Source organism: Pochonia chlamydosporia, chromosome 3, assembly GCF_001653235.2.
Source record: "Pochonia chlamydosporia 170 chromosome 3, whole genome shotgun sequence".
Taxonomy (NCBI): domain Eukaryota; kingdom Fungi; phylum Ascomycota; class Sordariomycetes; order Hypocreales; family Clavicipitaceae; genus Pochonia; species Pochonia chlamydosporia.
In genome coordinates this window covers 768,639-791,405 of record NC_035792.1, presented here as the reverse complement: position 1 = coordinate 791,405, position 22,767 = coordinate 768,639, and the positions used below count along the sequence as shown (strand labels likewise).

Genomic DNA, 22,767 nt, shown 5'->3' with positions numbered 1-22,767 from the left:
GTTGAGGCGAGCAACGCCCGAGAGTACAGGTAATTCTTCATGCCAAGGTTGAGGACGCATCTCTTAGTTTTTTTTTTGATTATATTTCGAGATCTACCACAATCTATGTAACCTGTACACACTACTTAAACATATTTCTAAACTCTCCGCCAGGTACCTCGCTCCTTTCTCGTCACATGGATACATGTCGGCGGTACGTAACTCGTCAGCGAATACCTGGGCAGCAAGACCATGCAGTTGAACTATCATCGAGGGAAACTGCGCTAGTTAGTCAATCGTATACTCCAAAGAGACATGGATTAAACTCGCAGAGTCGAATGGGAGACGTACGGGATATGTGGTACTCCCTTAAGCTGTGGAGTGGAAGAACCAACTTCGAGATCAGAGCCACTAGTGCAGCCTGAAATTATAATAGAAGTCATTGTTGCACTCATGAGTCGCTGGCTCTTAAGACGTGTGCGAGCATATCGAAGAGCGTTTGTAAGACCATCCCCTGCTCTATTAGGAGGCAAGGCAGAGAGTCTGTCTTCAAGCTCCCGTGCCACTTCGTAGAACAGTAGAATCGCGAAATTGCCAGTGTTGGCATGGAATGCAAACATTCTTCCGCATTTGGTTTGTTTTAGATCTAAACTGGTCCCAGGCGGGACAGAGCCAAATGATCTACTCCAAAGCGCAATCAGCGAGGCAATAGTCTTGTAATGCCGGCAAAGCGTGTCAAAGTTGCAGCTCCTTGTTGAATCTCCTATTTCTTTAGTGGCCAGAACAAATTGAGCCACGTGCTTCCAGAGAAGAAAAGCAAGGCACGTCGTTTGTCTACCAGCCTGCAGCATGGCTTCGTCAAATCCCAAGTCTTGGTACATTGCGACCGTTGTGGACTGTACTTCAGCTCGTGTTACAATTGAGTGGTCGATCTCTGGGTCGTATGGCCAACTAATCGGCGTGGTATTCAACCAGGTACTGTCTTCCCAGGGAGTTTCGGTATGCTGCCTGTCGATCGGTAAAGGGCAATTACTTCCCTTGGATGTGACGATGGCCAAAGAGTTGAGCATGGACACCATCCATTCCACTGCACCAAGCAATTCGATTAAATTTTCAGTCACTCCTGGGAATAGCTCATGACTGCTACTACTCCGTTCATCGCGAGGTGAATCTTGAGCTCTATTCGTGGTGTCTGTAGCGGCAAGACGTAGTCGTGCCCGTTTACACAAATTGCAAAGGCGCTGCAAGCCCTCTCGAAGGGCATAAACAGAGTCCTGCTCGTATAATCTCCCATCGTGAGCCGAATTCCCCGAAGTCGGTATCATTCCAAAGATGACGAGCGCTATAGCATGCCTAAATGATGTGGTAGCGGCAATGCTCCGGAACGCAGCGTCTCTAGCTTTATGCCATGCACAGGCAGCGACATCACGACTCTGTGATAAAAGAGCCTTCTTGCGGGATCTCTCACTGCGGTCATTTGTTTTCTCGGACTCTCCCACTACAAACTGGGCAGCTGTTGCCACGGCCGCCCATTTGTACGCGTCGTCGATAGTTTTATCTCGCGTCAATCTCAAATTTGGAGGGAGGGAACTGTGCCCTGACTCAGAAAAGAACACATCAAGCACGTATGCGGTGTTAAATAGATGAGGGCGAGAATCTGTTACCATCTTCATGGGTGAAGCAGTATTGGAGTCCTCCAACGGCCAGTGAGTGAGGATCCAGCTTTTGCCTTGAGGAATACGGTCCGACTCGCGAAGTTCTCTGCACAATGGACCATAAGCGCTAATACCTCGAGAATATTGAGGTGGCAAGCTTCCTTGAAGTAAACATTGCGAGATTGGTATATCCCAGACGCTTATGTATACATGACAGAGCTCTTCGCAAAGAGCACCAGCCAGTACTGTAGTTGCCAATTCGTTTTGCTTTGTACCAAACTTTGGGACAGGGCAGTCGTTAGCAACAGCCACGGACTCGACAGCCTTTCTCCCATTGACACCCGAGTTTCGTGCTGCATTCTGTGCCCACTTCTTGGCTCGCTGTGAGCGCTTCTTAGACAGCCATATGGTGGTGCACGGAACACCTCGTATTCTGCACGTCGTACAACTCTGGCGAGTTTCATGCTTTTGCAAGACAGTCCCATCAACAGGTAGGTCACAAGCTCTTTTTGACGACCTACAGGTGTCGCAAGCGTGATTCTGCCGCCTTAGTGGTCCTGTTCTCAAAACTCCACGGACATAGCTTTCTGGCGCTGCTGCATCCTTCCCTACCCCTGTGCCTGCTGGAATATTTCTGTTGAAGTTGTCGGCGTCAAGGTGGCAATTCCCCTGACGTTGAGAACATATCGAGTTAACGGAGTCCGCATATCTCGGCAGGTCGGACTCAGATTCGGGTGATTGGTATTGGCGCTCTGGGTCGTTCCGCAGCGTAATGTGGTTGAATTGATCGTTGGTAGTTGTCAGCTCGTCCAGTAGGGGTTGATTCAAGAGATCAAGGACGTCTTGCACCATGGCTTTGTCTTTCGACTTGATGATATAATTTATATGAGCAGGCGTGTCAGGTTTATGAGCCGATAGCCTGGGACTCCCAATATTGCCGGCGCGGAAGATTTAAAGACTTGGGTAACTGAACTACAGTTATTCAGAGCCAGTGATCTTGTCTCTCTGGGGCCAACCCCATTGATATTTTGATCTGTCTGGCCTCAACATGGCAAAGAGCATCTCTACTTCCTTTTGGGAAAGCTTCGTAAAGGCACATTTCGGACCTGACTGAAGAACCCGGGGCAAATTCGTGGAGTCGACTATCTAACCGCCGCGCTACCCACTCCGCCTTATCACTGCCGAAGGCTTCACCGAGTCCCGTATATTTCGCCCTGCAGACACATACTGGCCAAAACGACGCTAGGGACGGTGTATGAGTGGGGAGCTGCGTACCTCGGCATTTCATGCTCAAGATTATTTCTCGATGTCAAAATACGTGTTTGTGTAGATCCTTGGAAGTTGTTAGGGACCTCGCCTCAGGTCAAATTGCCCAATATCCGTAAATTTATCGTGCGGATCAAGTAACGGTGTGGCTTTGCCGGTGTGTTGAACCCTGAAGCGTCCTGCCCTACTTCAAAAGTAGGTTCCTTCACAAAGTTATTGAGAGTCTCGGAAACGATCGACCCAGCTAAATTCCAACAGAACTGCCCGGATGCTCAAGTAGAGTTGACAATCAGGACATGCCTCTAGGCCATACTAGTATCAAAGATTCAATCTATGAGGGGCCAAAATGGGCTGCAGATAAAAGGGCGAAATGCCAAATTGAAACAAAAGTTGGAATGTATTATCAGTTCCGCAAAATTTGAATACTAAGGACATAAAACACCCTACATCACCCTCGATGAATCTACCAGGACAATCATATCTACTCCCAAAGCAAACCGGATTCAAGGCTTCCCCATTTGGCAGCAATAAAGTCCGCCGCATAATGGGATCTTGGTCTCCAAGGGCCCTCTGTACCTGCCATCGGAAGACTACCCTTGATATTCTTTAGATACGTCGCAGATAGACTAAACAAAGGTCTAGCTTCCATCTTCTTATCTCCCTCCCTAAGATGCGGCGACACGGCCGTAAGCGAGCGCTTGTCAAGCTCCCACATGAAACGAGTGAGAAGTTGAGCGGCGCAGTCTGCGCCAAGAGTCCAAGACGCGTTCTCGTAGCCGAAGGAAAAGATCAAGTTTGGAATATCCTGTAGCATGCAGGCTCTCCAGGCGAGGCTCTCAGTTGGATCAACAGGCTTGTTGTCAACGGAGAACTGTATACCACCCCCAAATTTGACTTTAAGCCCAGTCGCGGTTACAATGACATCAGGGTGTAATGTGGCCCCAGAAGCTAGCCGAATGCTATCCTTGGTGACTGTTTCAATAACGTCGGTTACGATGCTAGCTCTGCCCGATCGTATTGCGGCAAATATATCACCATCCATAGAGACGCAGAGGCGCTGTTGCCACGGATTGTAACGCGGCTCGAAATGGGGGTCTATTGGAAAGTCAGGCGGTAGCAGTTTCTTGTTGATAGACCTAATGTGCTTTCTGCTGGCATTGGGAAAGCTGCGACAAAGAGCAAGCATCGCATAACCTTCAAGTATCCAAAGCATCCTGATTACCCCTTCGGCGACCCTCTTTGGGAACATATGAAATAATACAGTGGTAGACTTGAGGCGATTAGAAAGCGGGTAAATGTATGTCGGACTCCGTTGCAGCATCGTGACGTGTTTCGTCTTGCCAGCAACAGCAGGAACAATAGATATTGCAGTCGCTCCACTGCCAATAACAACCATATTCTTATCAATGAAGTCGTAATCCTCGGGCCAGAACTGCGGGTGAATTACCTTGCCTTGAAAGTCGCCAATGCCCGGTATAGGTGCCTGGAGTGGGTGTTCATAATCATAGTAGCCAGTACCGAGAAAGATGAAACGACTTCGATAGACCACAGTGCGTTCATTCCCGTTGATGCAGGCAGATAACTCCCAGCAGCCATCTTGTGAGACCCAATTCGCCGACCTCATCTTATTTTTGAAATGAATATTCTCGTAGATCCCGGCCGCCTTGGCAGATTGAATCATGTACTGCTTGATTTCTGGTCCCATGGCGAGGGTCTCTTGCTTTGGCCATGGGTTCCATGAAAATCCGAAAGTGAAAATATCTGAGTCAGATCTAATACCTGGATAGCGAAATAAATCCCAGGTACCGCCGATGGTGTCTCGTGCCTCGAGGATGATGTAAGTCGTGCCTGGCGGAGCTTGGTTTTGTAATCGATAGGCAGCATTGATGCCGGAGATGCCGGCACCAATTATGATCACATCATAGTCGAGATTAGTTGATGAGCTTATAAAAGATCTTTTTGCCATGATGGTGCATATGAAGGACGGACGTATCAGTGCTGCGACTACAAAATAAGAAAATTTCGGGATGGGAGCTAATGAGCTAGAAACGGTTACTCAGGTTTTAAAGCTTCCCATCATGCTAGTCAGAGCTTTCGCCTCATTGTTGCAATACACTCACTAATACGCTAGCTGTATCCGTAAGCCTAGCTATTAGTCAAACAATCATTGTGTTTTGCGGACAGGAAGGACTTTGCCGATGCATTTGGAGAGAATAGCCGTCACGGCGGCTAGATTAGGAGAAGTCGATCGCCGTGCTGTTGCGTTCATTGGGCCGGGCTTACGGAACGTGGCTGAACTAACAACCACGGATACCAATACAGAAAGCCATGATAAGTGACTGGACAGACTCAATCCGGTATGCGTAACCCGCGGGCTCCTGCAATTTAACAGTCCACGTCTCAACTCAGATAACCATACTGCCTTGAATATCTAATCACCAGTTACCGAGGGAAGTCTCATCACGAAACGTAGACGTTAGACGGGCTTATGTCACAGTTTCATTCTGGCCACTGCCACGGATAAACGCATCGGTCGTGACTATTGGCATAGATGGCGGCTAGCCAGCATCGTGTAGCCGAATCAGATCACAAATTTTGTTTCCTAGCCCAAACCGTGAACAGCTAATTTTATCACAAAATAGGTACATACAAACCATACTTCTCAGCAATGAGATTAAATCCATAAGGCCCGTACGGCTTCGGGTCCTCATCCTCCCAAAGCAATTGCAATGCCTCCCTAGTCTCGGCTAGGTGCCCCATCTGAAATCGACTGGTCTCCAGATGTGTTATACAACCGGAATCACAACGCGTTGCACCGCTGCTTTTAGCCACAATAACTTAGGCGCAAATTACCTACTGCTTAGGAAGCTTATATATGCTTGCTCTAACTTACTCTAAGCTATTTCTAAGCTATTTTTAAATATTTACTTAGCTTTAAAAATACTCCAATAAAATACATCAGAAAATTAGAGTGGAAAGAAGTATAATTAGTATATAATTTCTACTTATAATAGTACATACTTAGAAACTTTACTATTACTGCTCTATTATAAGTATATATATCTTCTTTCTTCTTTAAATCTCTTAGTACTATTGTGCTAATTTATAAATATCTTTTCTAATATTATATAAGGGGCTAGCCTAGCGGCAATTGCGAGCTAGCGTTACTAGTAGTAACTTTTCTCATAGAGAGAGGAGAGAAAGAGGGGGAGAGATTTGTAGAGAGCCCTTATAGGACCCAGCTAAGCTCTGGTGGGAACCCGTGGCAGGTTCTTAGAGGGGCCCCTCCGTCAGCGCACTTGCTACCCTCTCCCTTAAGATCCGAGCACTACGCTCGAATCCATAACAATAGAGCAAAAAAACGGCCCATGTTAAAGTGGGTTTTTAGAAGCTAAGTATAGTTAATATAGCTATTTCTAGTCTTATTACTAATTTATTAGCTATTTTTAGCCACCATTATAGCTATAATAAAATTTATAGGAATTTTTATACTATTTTGTTTATCTAATTAGAATATAATGTATCTTTGTCAGAGCATTGCCAAAAAATACAATACAAAATGTATTTTTGTATTGTATTTGTATTGTATTGTATTTAAATACAATACAAAATACAATACATAGGCTAGGCAAAAAATACATTGTATTGTATTTAAATATATTGTATTTTTGTATTTATAGGTAGTTACTATTAATAGTAACTTCTTAAGGTTCTAAGTTTAATTTCCATGTAATGCAAAAATATAGCCTAATTTAAAGTAGGTTTTTAGAAGCTAATTATAGCTAATATAGCTATTTCTAGCCCTATTACTAATTTATTAGCTATTTTTAGCTACTATTATAGCTAAATATGTAACGGGCTGAGCCCGATGGTGGCTCGGCTTGCACTCTCGCCTTCGTCCCCAGCCTTGTCGCTGGTAACCCCCAGCAACAAGCGAGATTAGCAGAAGCAAGCTCACAAGCCCACAAGAGCCCTGCGAGCTCTTTCCTTCTTGTTCTCCTTTTCCTTTTCTCCTTAGCTTTGGATACTCGTTCTAGTCGTTCTAGCCAGTTGTCAATATACTCGCTTGGACCGTTACAAAATAGAATTTCTAGGGATTTTTTTAGTATTTCTTTTTTCTAATTAAAATACAATGTATTTTTGTATTGTATTTTTGTATTGTATTGTATTTAATACAATACAAAATACAATACAATACATAGAGTAGGTAAAAAATACAAATACAATACAATACAAAATAAAGACAATACAAAATACAAGCAACCCCCAAAAAATACAATAAATACAATACAAGCAATGCTCTGATCTTTGTATTGTATTTTTATATTATATTATTATTATTATTATTATTTATTTATTTATTTACCCTAGTTAGCTATTTGAAGCTATATAACCTAGTACTTCTTCTAGCTTAGTTGTAGGGGAAAACCTATAATAGAAAGAAAAACCCTTACGCTACAGTAGTAGTACAGCTGCGCCTAGTTTCTAGCTAGAAGCAGGGCTTCTATTGTTACGTAGAAGTTATTGCCTTTATAGCTAGTAATATCCCAGGTTATCTAATAGGTCCCTTAAGAGCTACTTTTCTGCTAATACTGCGGTGGCAGCATATAGGTGGCAGGGCATATATAGTAGGCTATATCTCGCGTTTATTGTTCTCCTGCAGCTGTAGGAGGCTGCCTGGGCGTGGTTGGGGCGGCAGAGGGTCGGTGCGCTATATGTAACGACTGCAGTAGTAAAAATTAGGGGGGGCGTTTTACGGTCCCAGTACGGTGCAGAGGTCGATTTGTGGTACAGGTACGGTATAGAGCCCACCGTATGGTACAGAGACTGCGGCACAGTACAAAGCCTGCTAATTAGTACAGGCATTCCCTAATTGGGATAGGGAGCTTAAGGGAGGTTTATATAGTTTGTTGGCCCAAAACGAACACACCCAAGAGCTCAGAGCGCCCTGCAAAATACCGCACTTACACGCAACTTGTCAGCAATTCAGTCTAGATTATCACTTCCCTTTAGTTCAAGTAGTCAGAATCCTTCCAATTGCCTAGATCAAATGGTATTTAATCCTCAATTGCTTTAGTCTTCCTGGAAGACTTCCCCAATGTCGTTTGGTGGTGCACCTCCGCGAGGTGCAGCACGTAGCAAAGGAAGGCGCTTTTAGGCCGGGTGGTCAAAAGTCTCCCGCTTGCTTAGATTAAATGGTATTTAATCCTTAATTGCTTTAGTCTTCCTGGAAGACTTTCCTAATGTCGTTTGGTGGTGCACCTCCGTGAGGTGCAACCTGTGGCAAAGGAAGGCGCTCTTAGTTAACAAGGGATTTAGTAAACAAGCATTAAATGCATCAAGTAAATAGCTCTGGTTAAGAAAAATCGCAGTTAAGTCTGTTGATTGTGTGTTGTCTAGCTAGAGGGGGCAGAACCTCCCTTTTATCTGTGCGGTAGCTACAAGATCAAATGAAAACACCAAGTCCCTTTTTCCTATCCCTTGTCAAGCCACCAGGTGTGAGCAATTCCGCCCACATAATAGTAGAATTACAGAGCATCTATTGCGCGCTGTAATCGTGATACTCCGTAGTATAGTGGTAATGTAGAACGTACTGTAATTTTCCCATTCCGTAAGCTTACAAGTTTAATTCCCGGATTAACTAATTGACCTTTTTTTCCTTCCTTCCTTTCTTTCTTCCTTTCCTTCCCTTTAGAAGGTGCGGTTTTCTTGCCTTCCTTTTTGCCGTTTTCTGCGACTAAGTTAGCTCTTTTCTCTAATTAGCTAGATGCCCTACTTTTCCTATACCAAATTGGGTTCTGTACCGTACCTATACCGTACAGCAATAATTGTACCGTGACTTGTATGGTACAACTTTCCTGAACCGTACAATACCCCTTCTGGGTTTACTACTGTGGGGTTCCCAACGGGTAAACCAGGCGAGGTTTATGTTGGCAGAAATAATTATATCAGTTAGTCTAAGCGGTTAGATATTATGTTAGTAATAGATTATAGACTATAACTAGTAATTAGTGTAGTTACTTAAAGTATTACTTAGGATTATATGTAATAATTATATTAAAAGTTAAAGACTAAGAGCTATCTAAGAAAGAGAAAATTTAGGGTGCCTATATACTGTATAGCTTACTATAGATTACTTGGCTTATTATGATGCTCCCTGTGATCTATACAATCCAGTTGCGCGTAGGATCACTTGTTTATTCTTAGTTTACTGAGTGATCCTCCCTTAATTGGTATAGTTGCCTAACCTTTACCCGCGCTATTTATTTCTTAGCGTGGGGCGACGTTTCCAGTTGGCCTATCCTGCGGCCTTTACACAGCCAGTAAACTGGGATCGTAATACGATAGCCGTTTGTGTGTGACTCACCTTGGGCTCACTTTGAGTTCATCTTAACGGCCCTCGCGATTGAGCTGCGCCGCCGGCTTTTATATTGTATTGTATTTTTATAATGTATTGTATTTAATGCAATACAATACATTAGTTAGGTAAAAATATAAATACAATATAATACAATACAACAGAAAACACAATACAAATACAGGCAAACCGTAAAAACTATAATAAATACAATACAAGCAATGCTCTAGCGAAAGTTATTATATATTGCGTTATATACTTAGGCATAGTAAAATGTGTTAGTGTGCGCTTAGATACTTTTTAACTGCCTATAAACTTTAGGCTAATCTGTTATCTATTATATAAAATAACTATCTATTATTCCCTAAGTTACTCTATAAATAATTCTAATTAAACGTGTTTGCTAACTCGTAAAGCCTTAATGTCTTACTAGGCTACTTTATAGCTTACTACCTCTGCTATTAATAGATAATATAAATAATAGCTTGCTCTTATATTACGTGCTATTTATAAAGGTAGAAGTATATATTAAAAGACAACTAATAACCTAGTTTTTTGCTCTTTTTATATTATTATTCTCTTTCTTCCCCTAGACAATTATTAAGCTAAAAGAACTAAATTTCTACATATATATATATCTTACAAAAAATGAAGTTAATCGCAATTCTTGCTACCGTCCTATTGGCTGATCAAACGAATATCACAGGCCGCAGATGGGTTCGTAATATTAAGCAAGGGAATACAGAATGCTAAGCAATAAACTAACTAACTTGTGCTTCGCTAGACATGCATTCTCCCTACAAAGGACGATAAATATGGTACCTGTTATATTTTCGAGGGCAAGTTAAAGAAAGGGGGCAAGTTAAAGAAAATTACTTGTGGTGATTATGCGCCTGTAAGTTAATAGATAAGTAACTATATATTTTAAAGTTACAAAATGCTAACTAGTTTATTTTCCTAGTGTACTGCAGACATGAATAAATGTACTTGGCGAGGGGGACACGCAGAATGCAGTTAGAGGTTTTAGCATTGCGTTAAGGGCAGTTAGTAGTGCATAGGAAATCGACTTGCATTTGTATCTGCTACACTAGAATATAAGGGTGGTGTGATGTAATCCCACAAATTTACCTGTGCTCGGGAGAACGTTGCGATTTGAAACTTATAACACAAGGTTATCAGACTTAAGAGTTATATTAGATGTTATCACATACTTCTTCTGAGCATCCTGAACCACACACGACCCCACAACAAGCGTTGGCCAAAACGTCAGTGTCATATATCTAGAGTTCACGGTCGCGTTTATCAGCCGTAAAGCTCTATCTACGTGCTCTTGGATAGTTTCCTGAGGCTCTTTTCTTCGGACTACTAATTCGGGCAAAGCAGTCTGTAGGTATATAAGCAACGAGGATCGAGTAGCCTCAGACGCCACAAACATTGTATCCCACTCGCTCTGTGTTGCCGACCGCGGTGGCTTGAGATTCCAGCCTTCAATGCGTTGCTGTAACTCACAGAATCTCTCGACAAGCACTTCACTGGCTGACGAATCTCCCGGAAACAGATACTCTTCTCTTAGACGGTATTTTGCAAGTTCATCAACTTGTGGTATAAACTCAAAGAGCGAGTAGCAACCATCAAACATGCGTTCGAAAATGCAGCAAGTCTGTAGGTTGTCGAGTATGGTGACCAATGGAACATCGAGGGCATTCCTTGTCGAATCAGGTCCATATGAGGTAAAGGGATTAACCATGTGTATGTATACATATAGCTCAAGGCCAAGGTCGAGGCTCTCAGCGTCTACGCCAACATCTTTAGGCCGCAAGAGGAGGTGTGAGATGAACTCTCGAGCAGCGCGAATATGTTGACGCAGCATACCGGTAGTATTTCCTGCTATTGCCTACGGTTCCTCGTCAGTAAACAGTACTCGGGAGGCATTAGAAGGGGTCCGTCCCACAAGCCTCATAATGCGCTACCCTAATCAAGATTAAGAATAGTGTAAGTGATGCTGGTGCATCTTGCAAGCCCAAATTAGCCAGTTCAGCGCGGATCCCGGCAATTACTTTCGCATAATGTCCTACGGCGGCTTCAGTTAATGCAGAATGTGAGCTTGAGCTCGCTAAAGACTTGACAGAAGCATGCTAGCAAGCCAGGTGCGCTCCGCTTACGGCAAGGATGCTACTCATGAAGAGGTGATCCGTGTATGCTAGTGGCATGATGACAGTAATGAAAGGGTTTTTCGCGAGAGGCATTGTGGCAAGTAGACTTGCTGTATGCTCCACATAATGCCTAAGGATCAAGAAGGATGTCGATGATGATGTACAGTCTGTGGTCAAAGGTATTTGAACATGTCCAAGCATACACTAATACAGATCAATACGCCGTAGCCCACAACACGATATGCGATACCTTTGTTTGTTCAAATACTTCTGACCCCCCACTGTACATGGGGACTGAGTGGTAACACCATGCGGAACCGAAGGGGTGTTGGATGGCACAGCAGGTGGGCCGTCTTCAATCAATGCCTTAGACCGTGCTCAGATTTGGAGGTTCGCAATGCTGGCCTTTGGTAACTTCCTAACCGATCTGGGGTGGTAGCGGCAACATGAGAGGCACTCGGCCACCTACATGTCGAACCATTTCGACAGCAGCCTATCCACTCGGGCTTGGCATTGTCGCATTTCTTCTTGCGACAGCGGCAAGATAAACACCTCGTTCTAGATCGATGGTAACGAGGTCGCAACTTGGTGTAATCATATGGCTTGCGATGCGATGACTCAAAGACGGGCTCCGCGGAGTAGGTTGAGGTCATGCTTCGGCTGGAAGTTCGGCTCAGCACAGCCGTGTGTTGTTTCAATGCCCCTGCAGGAACTTCCATTCTTGCTTCCCGATGATTCAGCATAAGCTCCTGGACGTATGAATGAGATGCAGAAAACAAAGATGGAATCATGACCTGGGCCGTAAACATGGAGGTGTTGCGGCCGAAGGTGGAGGTCCGGATTGTGGAGCAAAATCTCGGCAGTCGGCATTCACTTCCCAAGTCGGCAATCCTCCTCGGGCCGAAGTCTTTGCGCGGCTAGATGTATTAGAATGAGTTGAGGATAAGGGTGATGGCTGTTTCCAAGTTTTATTCTCCTCGACCAGTGTCTAGGAAAGATGTTGACCTTTCCCACAGCCGCACTTTCGCAGAATCAACCTCTCGTGATGCCTCAGCGCCGCGTTGTCGCGGGGTGTTGTGGTGGGAGGGGAGAGTGCGGATAGATATCGCGGCTAGATTATGGCAGCCTGCCATCCAAAACAAGAAGCACCAACATTGAGAAACCTGGCTCTTGGATGCAAGTGGATTTGCGGGGATGAATTGGAGTCGGCGCAAAGTGCTGGTGTGACACACTGAGAGAAATCATGAAGACTGCACAGCAATTTGTTTCGTGTGTCATCACCCCAATGCCCCCATTTGCCCGTGTGAACGGGAACAGTGGCCTTTACTTTTCTCTTCCTTCTAGCATTGCGGCTCATCCATCCCTAACCTACCGCCGCTCGTAGTCTCCGCGCCTCAATTATAAAGAGTCATCTGCCCATTCAGAGAACTTAATTCAGAAGCACTAGATCTATGCAAACAGTACTGTAGCTAGTTTGTGATATTTTGTCCATAACTGCATGGTTCACAGCTACAATACATAACTGTGTCTTCAACCCTGCAACACAGGCTCTGCAACAAGCACAACATCCATATACGTCAAGAGCACAATGGGTTCCAATACGATGAAGTCCTTAACACTATCTCAAAAAACAAGTCATCTGCTCGACCAAGAAATGAGTTACTCGGCGGGCGGATTCCAACCAGTCCCAGCAATGTTCGAAAGGGCACAAGGCAGCAAACTCTGGGTAAAGTCAACCCACCCTCAACATATCTTGGAGTTGCGACTAACTTCTGAACCAGGATGTAGATGGAAAAGAGTACATCGACTTCATCTCCATGTTCAGTGCCTCAAACCTTGGACACAGCCCACCCTACATCGTTGAAAGAATGACCAAGCAAATGCACAAAGCAAGCATGATCAATCTCGCTGGCCACAATGCATCGTGGCCGCCATTCGCCGAAATGATGTGTCGCAGATTCGGGTACGACAAAATCATTGCAATGACATCTGGCACTGAAGCCGTGGACACTGCTTGCAAAATTGCGCGTAAATGGGGCATCCAGTCGAAGGGCATAAATGCAGAAAACTGCGTCATTCTAGGGGTTGGGAGCTCATACCACGGCCTCGGGTCTGGGGTCTGGAGTCTGATGGATCCAGGACCTTCGAGGTCAGAATACGGATTGAATAGCAAAACTGCAATGAATGTGAATCCCTCTACTGGGGAGAGTCTCGCATACCTAGATCTAGACGCGATGAAGCGGTGCCTGGAGCAGGAACACCAACGAGTAGCAGCAGTCATTATGGAGTGCCTTCACGGGACGTCTCGAACTGTGGAAGAGGAGGTTATCTACGCCAGGGGCGTGTATGACCTTTGCAAGAAGCACAACGTGCTGTTTGTAGCGGATGAAACACGGCAGGGTGCTGGCAAGACTGGGAAATTTCTTTGTCACTATTACCTGGGTGAAGACTGCAAGCCGATATTGTGACTATGGGAAAGTCCATCACAGGTGGGCTTTATCCTCAGTCGTTTGTCCTTGGTGTTGCAAATGTGATGTCCCTCGTGGGACCGTACCAGATGGCATCTAGTTATGCGTCAACACCGCTGGCAGTTGCTGCAGCCGAAGCAACTTTTGAGATGATTGACAACGAGAACTTGATGGATCGGGCAATGGAATTGGGTAAACGGTGGAGAGCCATCGTGGAGAGCTGGAACCATCCCAAGGTGAACTATGTTGCATCCATAGGCGCGGACTCAAACTTGTTCTTGAAGGATACGAATGTGTCACGACTTGCGGCATTATGTATGCACAAAGGATTATTTACCTATCCGCGGCCGGATGGCCTTCGACTTAGCTTCCCGATGACTCTGACAGTCGAGGAATTGGAGGCGGGGGCTGCCATTATTTTGGAGGCACTGGATGAGATTGATCAGTATGATGGCATAGCTGGAGAACGCTTCCCATGTTAGCCATACAGTCGAGAAATGCCTTATTATGTCATGAAGACTTGTATTCCAATGAATACCAGAGAATGTAATGTACAAGAGCGCTTTCAGTTCAATGGTTCAAGGCAGACATACAGTCAAATGTCATTTGAGTTGCGCTGCATCCCCTGAACTTGAAGCACACAAAACACCCAACAACACAATTTACAAGCCATGACACCCCTCAAATTCACTTCACACGTGCAAGAATCTCAATCCATAATCGTGCGCATCCTCGCACCACTAGCAACTCAATTATCCAAAGTCCCACATTTGTCTTCCCGTATAAAGCCAAATAAGACTCCACTCGTTCAACAGCGCAGTCTTCATGGCGCAGTTGGTTTAGCGCGTTGGTCTCATAAATTCTTGTTTATGATCAGATGAATAATCTGGGCCATCCAAAGGTCGCGAGTTCGAGTCTCGCTGAGGACAAGTTTTTTTTTTGCCATTTTTGCCTGCACTAACCGTGCATTTATCTGCCATTCTTTTTGACGAGCGATTCTCTGCGTGGAATTGTTTTTATTTTAATTTTTTTTTTTTTTCCTTTTAGTTTTCAGTGCTTCATCCATTGTATTGGCTTGTCCTGCTTATCTTGTAAAACCATCTCGTGGATGCAAGTATTGGGTGGCGGTGCTGTTCAACAAAACGAGGGGTGTGAAAATGAGAACCAGCATTCAGTTTATCAGGAATATCCTCTTGATTCCTTTGTTAAGGAATTGATGTAATTTCAGTTTCGGTTAACCGGTCATGTCTTGTGTGATCGTCTTCGCCCCTTCGTCAGGAGCTTTGCGAACACTGGTCATTTTTAACCTCCCTCTTGCTGCATTCACAAAGGCGTTCTCAGCTCTTTAAAGCAGTCAAACACGCTACACTGACTTCAGATTCACTGTGAACCGACATAAATGTTTGAATTTGCCTTATATTTGATGTCTTGTTGCATTATGTCTATTGAAAAGACAAAGATGAAGTACCCTCTAGGGTAACATGAATCGTCGCACTCAGTTCCACGCATCTCAATTCATCAGAACCTGTATTAAGTCAATCAACACGGCACACTACTGCTCGTGAGTATCCTCCCCTTCCGTTTCACACCAGCCCCATATAAACACAGACGTCTTGTCTATATGCATCCCTATATGATAAACAAGAAATACAACCAGGCCGCTTCGCTTGAAACGTCCAAGGACCACACAACACCGTAAATTACATGCTCTCATCTCCACCGGCCACACACTATTGCCAAAATTTTGGCATCTCGTATCAGACGCTATAGGGATATCAAAAAAAAAAAAAAAAAAATAATACCAAAGAAACAATGGGGATAGTCCAACTGCAGGAGCAGCGCGACAAAACAGCTTCATAAAGCCAAGGAAAATGAGAAGACAACAACACCACAAACTCCGTACTAGGCCCGCAACACTTCCTGATGTACAAGCCTGAGCACACCATTGGCTTCGGCAGCATTCGAAAACTGGAAACACCACTTCTTGATGTTTCCGCCAGTTGCACCGGTTTCTGGAACCATGCCAACCACACCATCTCCATTCTTTACTTCTTCCCAAACACCACAGACAATGCCACGACTGCCCATCGCTGAGAAGCAACCGCTACCCAAGACTGCGTCTAGCACAATCTTGGCTTCCTCTGAGTCTTTCTTTGGTAATGTTGTTACCGTAATGCGCTTTTCAAGGCCATGATCAGCCCTTAGCGCCTGACGCCAGCCCGGCGGCGGTCGCCTAATTTGCAGGCTGCAGTTTCCGTAGTCTTCCCATTTGGCAGAAGTTACGAGCAGGTGAAGTCGGATTCGGATAATGTCAGCACCTACATTGACAGAATGCTGGCCACTATTTTCCACACTAACGGAAGGAGAGCGGGGAGGAGTGCCGCTCGCTGATGAAGATCCCGATGTGTATAAACTGTTTACGCCGCTGCCGGCCCGGCTTTGCCTGTCAATGGATGATCTGGCAATATTGAATGACATGTTACCATTCACAGTTAGGCGCTTGAGGAAACTGGACGCCGATGGTGTAGATGAAGGTGTAGTACTAGCTCCATCATGGGACTGTGAAGGGGCGCGGACCGAGCTTCGATAGCTGTTCTTCCTACCGAACCAGCTTCGTCGCTTGCTACTTGTATCACCGTCATTCTCGGGTGCCTGTCGCTCGCCAAAGCTCTTGAATCTCGCTTCATTCTCAAGCTGAATGAATTTTTGGTTTTGGAGTCGCGCTTGGTGTACAGACATGTACAAGCTGTAACAGTCAGGAGCGGCGAAACAGCGGAACCGGAAGTTTCCTCCGCTTTGCGATTGATAGAGCTTGGAGTGAGACTGAACGGTGGAGCGAATCTCCAAGTCGACCGCGGTGCTCTGCCGAATCAGCACCAAAGGAGTAAGGTCAAGTGCGAGAAGCGGAGGGTCAAGGTCGCTTTTGTCGGACACCGTACGGAAAGCGTATGCTTCAATGAGACCATTCGTAACGACGATGGAGCATGGGTCTGTTATGATGTCCTTCCACATTCCCTTGTCTGACCATCGAGAAATGCGAGCCATGTATCGCGCAATTTGTTCATTTCCCAAGACACTGTGCTTGTACAGCCCGGCCTGAGACGCGGAATTAGATGGTGAGAGGCTGCACTCAGACTCGGGCATAAGAGCAGACGGAGGTTGCTGGCGTCGACTGTCGTTGTCTTTGATGCTGACGCCCAACTCAGTCTCTGGGATGTCAAGGCTCTCAATCTCGTCATCAGATGACTCGGCCTCGGAGTTTTCCGTTGAGTATGCCTCCGAAGTTGATGACTGGTCTGATGGCAAATACTCGTGCTTTAATGGCGATGAGCCCCGCCGTTTAAGTCGATCATTGCCATGGTTTTCTGTCGTTGGCGGTTGCATGACTGGTGTAGATTTGTTGGCATCTCCTCCCGCAATCTTCGGGCTGGCGCTGAGGGTTCTATGGATGGGTGGTGGAGGGGCTCCATCCTCCCTATACGGTGTTGTGTTTGGGGTCTGGGCTTGTTGTCTCTTAGGTTGAAGCAACGTAGGATCCGGCCGCATGCTCTCCTTGAGAGGACGACCTCTGCTCTCAGGATTTGGGCCTGCATGGTAGTCATCCTTCGTTGGCGTCTTGTCTAAATCTTCCAAGTCGGGCTCCGCTGGTTGTGTGACCGGCGGGGACTGAGTTGGACCAACTGTCGGAGGACGAGCGTGGTACCGGGCTGGGGTCGTCTTCTTGTTCACGCTCGTAGGTGTAGAAATAGACACATCCTTAGCAATCGGCGAGCGAGGCGATTTTTCTGTCGGTGGCTCTGTTGAAGGCGCAATCAACGGTTCCCGACGGCGTGTCGGAGTGCTCGGTTGATCTTGAGGCGGCTCTTGAGTTTCAAGAACCACGGACTTACCAAATTCGAGGGGTGGAACAGGCTGTAGTGGAAGGATATCAAGCCAATCGAGGATTTGGTCCTCATCATCCGCTGTGAGTGTGAAAAGCTCACGCCACAGCCTGCCATTGCTCGTGCCTCGGACCATGACAACCATCTCAAAATGGCTGTCGCCAGTTCGCGCGGAAATCTTTGACATGGCAATAGGCGGGAAAAGAAGATAGGATTTACGACCCTCTCCAGTCTCTCGGATCAACAAGTCACCTTCGTCCGTGTTGTCTTTCTGGTTGTCTCGGTGTATGAGTTCAACCTGGCAATCCAGTCTTTGGCTATTGGAATGACACAGACTGAGAGTAAATATGTCCTTGGCGCTGACTTGACGCCGGGCGTCAATGGACACTATTTGGCAACTCTCCAAGTTGCATAGGTCCCGACATCTTGACGTATCAGTGTTGATAGCCTCTTCGTCGACGACCCTGGCACTCTCTTCTCTGTAACGGCGACGCGCCTTTTCTTGAAGATTTTCAAAGTCTCGTAGAAGCTCGTGGGTATCATTAGAGGCGATGATAGAGTCAACGCACTTCATGAGCTTGGTGATTTGCTTCACACGAATCAGGGGTCGTTTGAGAAGATGGGCTACTGCCACGCGCTCCCCATTGCTATTCACAACATCCCCATCCTCATTTCTCGGTAGCGCCTCAAGAAGCGAATCACCATCGTCCGCACCGTCTGCTGCTGGAGCTAGGTTGACAACCACGTCGTCGAAACCCAGCCTCCATGCGCTGAGATAGCTATTGTACATAGGTACCACGCCGTGTGCCCAGTTGGCCATTTTGCGAATGTCCGTTGTCGGAGCCTTCTTGTGGGCGTGTTTGAGCTTCTCCAAGGACACACCCATACTGACAACTGATTTGGCAACATTATCTGGTATTTTACCTGTCTGAGACGGGCCAAAAAGTTCCGTCGCGTTGGTGCCATTGACAACATGCGATAGAAGAACCGGCACCACGCCATCAACCAACGTCTTGAGCTCCCGGATGTACAGGTTTTCATCGTCGAGGAATTCGCGCAACAGCTCCTGTGAGGTGACGCCCCCAGAGGCGGTTCGTCTCTTGCGCAAGCTTGGCCTGGAGCGATTGCTCTTCGCGGCGTTTGGGATACTTGAGTCATCAGGCAGCGACAATACTGACACAAGATCAGAGTGTTTTGTAAGTCTCCTCTTCAGCCCCGGCGCATGATTTGTGCGAGACTTTGACAAATCACTCTCCCCTGTAAGAATAGTTGATTGCGTCAGAGTCGATTGGCTGACATCCGAAGTTAAATCAGAATCAATCACGCTCGAGCTATCTTCTGACAAAATAGTTGACAGCTCGTGATCTCCTTTCGTAGGAGGGGGTAGTCGTGGTGCTGCCAGCGTGGGCGATGAAGCACCTGCATCGTTGGCCGAGCTGATGGCGAACTGCGCCTTGGAAGCTGGCAGTGGCGGCATAGACTTTCGTATTTGCAGGGGCTGTGGTACATCTTCCGAGTGTGAAAACTTTCGATCAGAACTTTGATAGCTCTTCGGCCGTACAGAGTGCCCTGTGTTGGATTCTCCCTGGAACGCTTCTTTCAAAGCACCAAAGAGTTGCCGCTTGCCATTGTCGGCTCTAAGCGGTGAAGAATTGCTCCTCATTGCCCGGCTTCGCTTCAACCCTGCAGATGTTGGCGTGATCGATTCCTTTGTCGACTCAGAGGCAGCCACAGTGGTCTCATGGTCGTCCGCAACTGTCTGTTCCTTGATTGTTTTGTCGTCTCTGCTACGGCCGCTGGGAGTGGACTGCGGCGAGGTCCTGGTGCTGTGTGAAGTGCGCCTGCGTGATTTCACCGCTCCATCATGCTCTTCATTCTCTTGTATATCGTTTGCCGTCGGAGCTTGTGATTTGGATTCATTCCCAGGTCGTGAATCAACAAACGGGTCGACTGTGTTATTAAGCCACTTTTCGATGCTTGGAGGCTTGTTAGGAATAGCTTGTCTTGGCGGTTCGTTCATCTCATGAATAATCTTCTTGCCCTCTTCAACGACCTTTTTGAAAACTTTGGGCATAGATTTGAGGCTGGTAGTTCGGTCGACTTTGGTGCGTTTGGGGCGACTCCTCGGCTGACCCTCGATTGTCAAGTCGAGCTCACTGAATCCGAGTGGCCAAACGGAATATCCCCTGGAATATCTGCAATAGATTTGTTGGCCAGACTGGATGCCAGATCCGAGGCTGTATTGTATGCACTGCTGAGATTGGACTGCTCCTCGCTCAGGAAAGAGGATTCATCGGTAGCCTTCGATAGTTCCGAGTATTGTGTTTTTGGACGTAGTTGCCGAGACGCTTTGCCTCTGGTAGGAGTTTCGGGTGCGGAGACTGGCACCTCGTCGGCTTTGATTTTACAAACTTCATCGCGAACTTGGCTCTCGGTTTGCTCTGAGAGGTCAGATGGGTCTTGTGTGACTTCGGTTCGATTTGATGGCGAGCTTGGGCGACCAGAGCCCGATGTCGTTTTGCTTCTCGACCGAGACGTTTTCCTGCCATCTCTCCATGAAACCGTTGATTGGGGAGTCTCGCTTAAGGGACGGATCCTGATTCCGTCATCATAAATTGTTGCAGTGGAACTTATTGGTGTAACTCGAATGCCGTCATCATCCAGCTTTTTCGGCATAGTTGGCTTGATACGAATGCCGTCATCTTTTCGTGAATTCTTTTTGGAAACCCATCTTGCGGTAATATCACTGGCAGAGTCCCCCGCCTCGCTCTTAGCCCCATCAGATCGAGCGCCCCTGCCCCTGGATGTAGACGACCGGTTGCTTCTGGGCGGCGGTGGTGTTGAGTCGGCTACGTCAACTTTGGCAGCCCATTCCCTGATCTTGTTCGATACCAAAGGATTTCCTCCAGATCGCTGAACAAAGTCGCTAGGAAGGCCACTGGAGCCCGGTGAAGCCTTCTTCCTCGAGGGAGAAACTCTTCTGGGCGGACTTTTGCGGGCTCTTGGTTTTCTCCAGTGTTCATCGCTAACAACCCTCTTTTTTGGCGGCGACGAAGATTGCACATCATCAGTGTCAGTCTTATTAGTCCCCGAAGGAGCTGTATCGCTATGGTTTATAACAGCAGGGCTTAACTTCGGCTTTGACATGCTTCTTCTTTGCTGTCTGAATTTGATTCGTATCCGGTCAGATTCAGTCACGCTTTCTTCGTCCTCGCCATTGAATGCAACATCTGTTGGCTCAGTTGCCGCATCATCTGGATCTCCGTCCACCATGGCCATTGAATGGGCTCTTTGCCATTTTTGAACCCGTTCTCTTACGCCACCCGGCTGTTGCAGCTTCCGCACGGAGCTTTGTCTCATTTCTTGTCGTAGTTCAGCTCTGACGGCATCGATGCTTTGTCGTCGTTTGCGGTCTGCGGCTAGACGGGCTGGCGATTGCTTGCCACGGAGGAAATCGGTCAGCAAGGTATGTTCTCTTTTCGAATTTGACCTGGCGCGGGCTTTTATTATGACGACGGGTGTGGATTCGGGGCCTTCTCCGGGAAGACACGAATCATCTCTCGTCGGGGTTTCTGCAGTCGCATTGCTGTTTGTGCCGCTGGTCTTGGAAGGAGTGACGGGGATTTGCGACACATCGTCGTCGTCTGGAGGTATTGATGGTGGCATGGTGGTTCAATCTGATGTAAAATGGTCAGCGCAAAGACGCTATAATCAGGCAAAAGTGCATCTGCCATTTCTGAGTGCGTAATAGGCCCTGATTTTCGTCCCAAGCACTTTGGGTAGTGATTTTGTGCATCGGTGAAGCCCAAACTGGAGCATTTCTGCAATCACAACATGCGTGGCATGGAGCTTGAGGAGCTTACCATGGGAGAAGTACCATGCCATCTATGGATGGGCCGATGGCAGAACAATGCGCACTACCGTGCCAGCATGTCAGCCATGCGATTGTCTAGGTGCCTTAATTTTTGTCGTCCTTTTCACAGTCAAACTCGGGTTTTCGCTGTCGTTGTCTTGCTGTGTTTACTCTCAAGCTCCTGGGTCGGGTGCAACGGAGAGTGGCTGGGCGACGTCACAACTGGGTAAGGAGCGACCGGTGGCGCCTGCCAAGCCAAAACCAAAACAAACCAAAATCCAGACTCGACGACGTCCGACCGTTCCTTGGAGAGATCAAAGATGCTTTGCAAAAATCGACTTGTTTCGATCCCCAAATCTTTGCGAAAACAACGATATGTTACTGATCAGCGGTGGGCAAAAAGTAGATCTGCTTGTGTGACAGGTCTCAATCGGCTGTTGGACAAAGAATTGCGAATGGCATTGCGGCGCAAAGAGCAATCGGAAGGACTGGGCGAATGACCTCGAGCTTGAGCCGCGACGCCCATCATGCCCATCATACTCTGCCTTGGTTTGGCTTGGATCTGGATGCCGGAGTAACCAATGGGGCCCGCCAGCTAGCGTCGGTGTCTTGGATTTCTTGCACCCGAAGCAAGCCAAAAGGTAAAACTCAGATTGGAGATGGGCGAGATGGCGGGCTGTACCCATGTTCGTTTGTCCCCTCATCCATGTCATTGTCAAGTCGTCTAACCCATGTGCAGCCAAGCTCTCAATGCGTGTGCTGATGCAGGTAAACAACACCCTCATGGATGGATCTCATGAATGGATGATGGGATCCCTCGATCCCTCCGCTCCTCACTTGGGTCCACCCACTTCGACTTCAACCAGGCCGCTCATGGGCAAAGCTCCAAGCAGTCAATCATGACAACCACCACTCGCTCACCATCCAGCGGCACCTTCATCTCAGATAAGTTGTAGCGGTAGTGGGGGATCAGCCCATGCTAACCTTGCATTACGGCCTTTTTGCCGAAGACGTCCACTAGCCATGGCGAAGCGTTCCATGGTGGTCACCAAAGACATTCCCGGCCTATCATATCAATGGAATTGGCCAGCCCCAAGTGCTTCAATATTGTGTTGGTTCACGGCTATGATGGCAAAAATAGCGTCGCGTTTTTT

The 22,767-nt window shown here is 46.8% G+C and overlaps 5 protein-coding genes and 1 non-coding gene across 6 annotated transcripts; 2 read left to right on the top strand and 4 right to left on the bottom strand.

Moving 5' to 3' along the window:
• Positions 1 to 299: 299 nt before the first annotated feature.
• On the bottom strand, positions 300 to 2,486 carry VFPPC_04147 (fungal zn(2)-Cys(6) binuclear cluster domain-containing protein; the record flags this gene model as incomplete). The annotated part of the gene is made up of 1 exon (XM_018283547.1): positions 300 to 2,486. One exon carries the CDS (start codon positions 2,484 to 2,486, stop codon positions 300 to 302), a length of 2,187 nt encoding a protein of 728 aa, XP_018144653.1.
• An 895-nt stretch (positions 2,487 to 3,381) lies between these two features.
• On the bottom strand, positions 3,382 to 4,866 carry VFPPC_04146 (flavin-binding monooxygenase; the record flags this gene model as incomplete). The annotated part of the gene is made up of 1 exon (XM_018283546.1): positions 3,382 to 4,866. The coding sequence occupies one exon, from the start codon at positions 4,864 to 4,866 to the stop codon at positions 3,382 to 3,384; it is 1,485 nt and encodes a 494-aa protein (XP_018144652.1).
• A 5,516-nt stretch (positions 4,867 to 10,382) lies between these two features.
• VFPPC_04145 (fungal specific transcription factor domain-containing protein) lies at positions 10,383 to 11,504 on the bottom strand (the record flags this gene model as incomplete). The annotated part of the gene is made up of 3 exons (XM_022428384.1): positions 10,383 to 10,416; positions 10,470 to 11,152; positions 11,421 to 11,504. The coding sequence occupies 3 exons, from the start codon at positions 11,502 to 11,504 to the stop codon at positions 10,383 to 10,385; spliced, it is 801 nt and encodes a 266-aa protein (XP_022284449.1).
• A 1,495-nt stretch (positions 11,505 to 12,999) lies between these two features.
• On the top strand, positions 13,000 to 14,361 carry VFPPC_04143 (acetylornithine aminotransferase; the record flags this gene model as incomplete). The annotated part of the gene is made up of 3 exons (XM_018283543.1): positions 13,000 to 13,137; positions 13,193 to 13,785; positions 13,860 to 14,361. 3 exons carry the CDS (start codon positions 13,000 to 13,002, stop codon positions 14,359 to 14,361), a joined length of 1,233 nt encoding a protein of 410 aa, XP_018144649.1.
• A 337-nt stretch (positions 14,362 to 14,698) lies between these two features.
• Positions 14,699 to 14,808, top strand: VFPPC_17272. The gene has a single exon. It is a non-coding gene; the product is annotated as a tRNA-Met (tRNA).
• Positions 14,809 to 15,781: 973 nt separating this feature from the next.
• Positions 15,782 to 19,834, bottom strand: VFPPC_04142 (hypothetical protein; the record flags this gene model as incomplete). The annotated part of the gene is made up of 1 exon (XM_018283542.1): positions 15,782 to 19,834. The coding sequence occupies one exon, from the start codon at positions 19,832 to 19,834 to the stop codon at positions 15,782 to 15,784; it is 4,053 nt and encodes a 1,350-aa protein (XP_018144648.1).
• Positions 19,835 to 22,767: the final 2,933 nt, after the last annotated feature.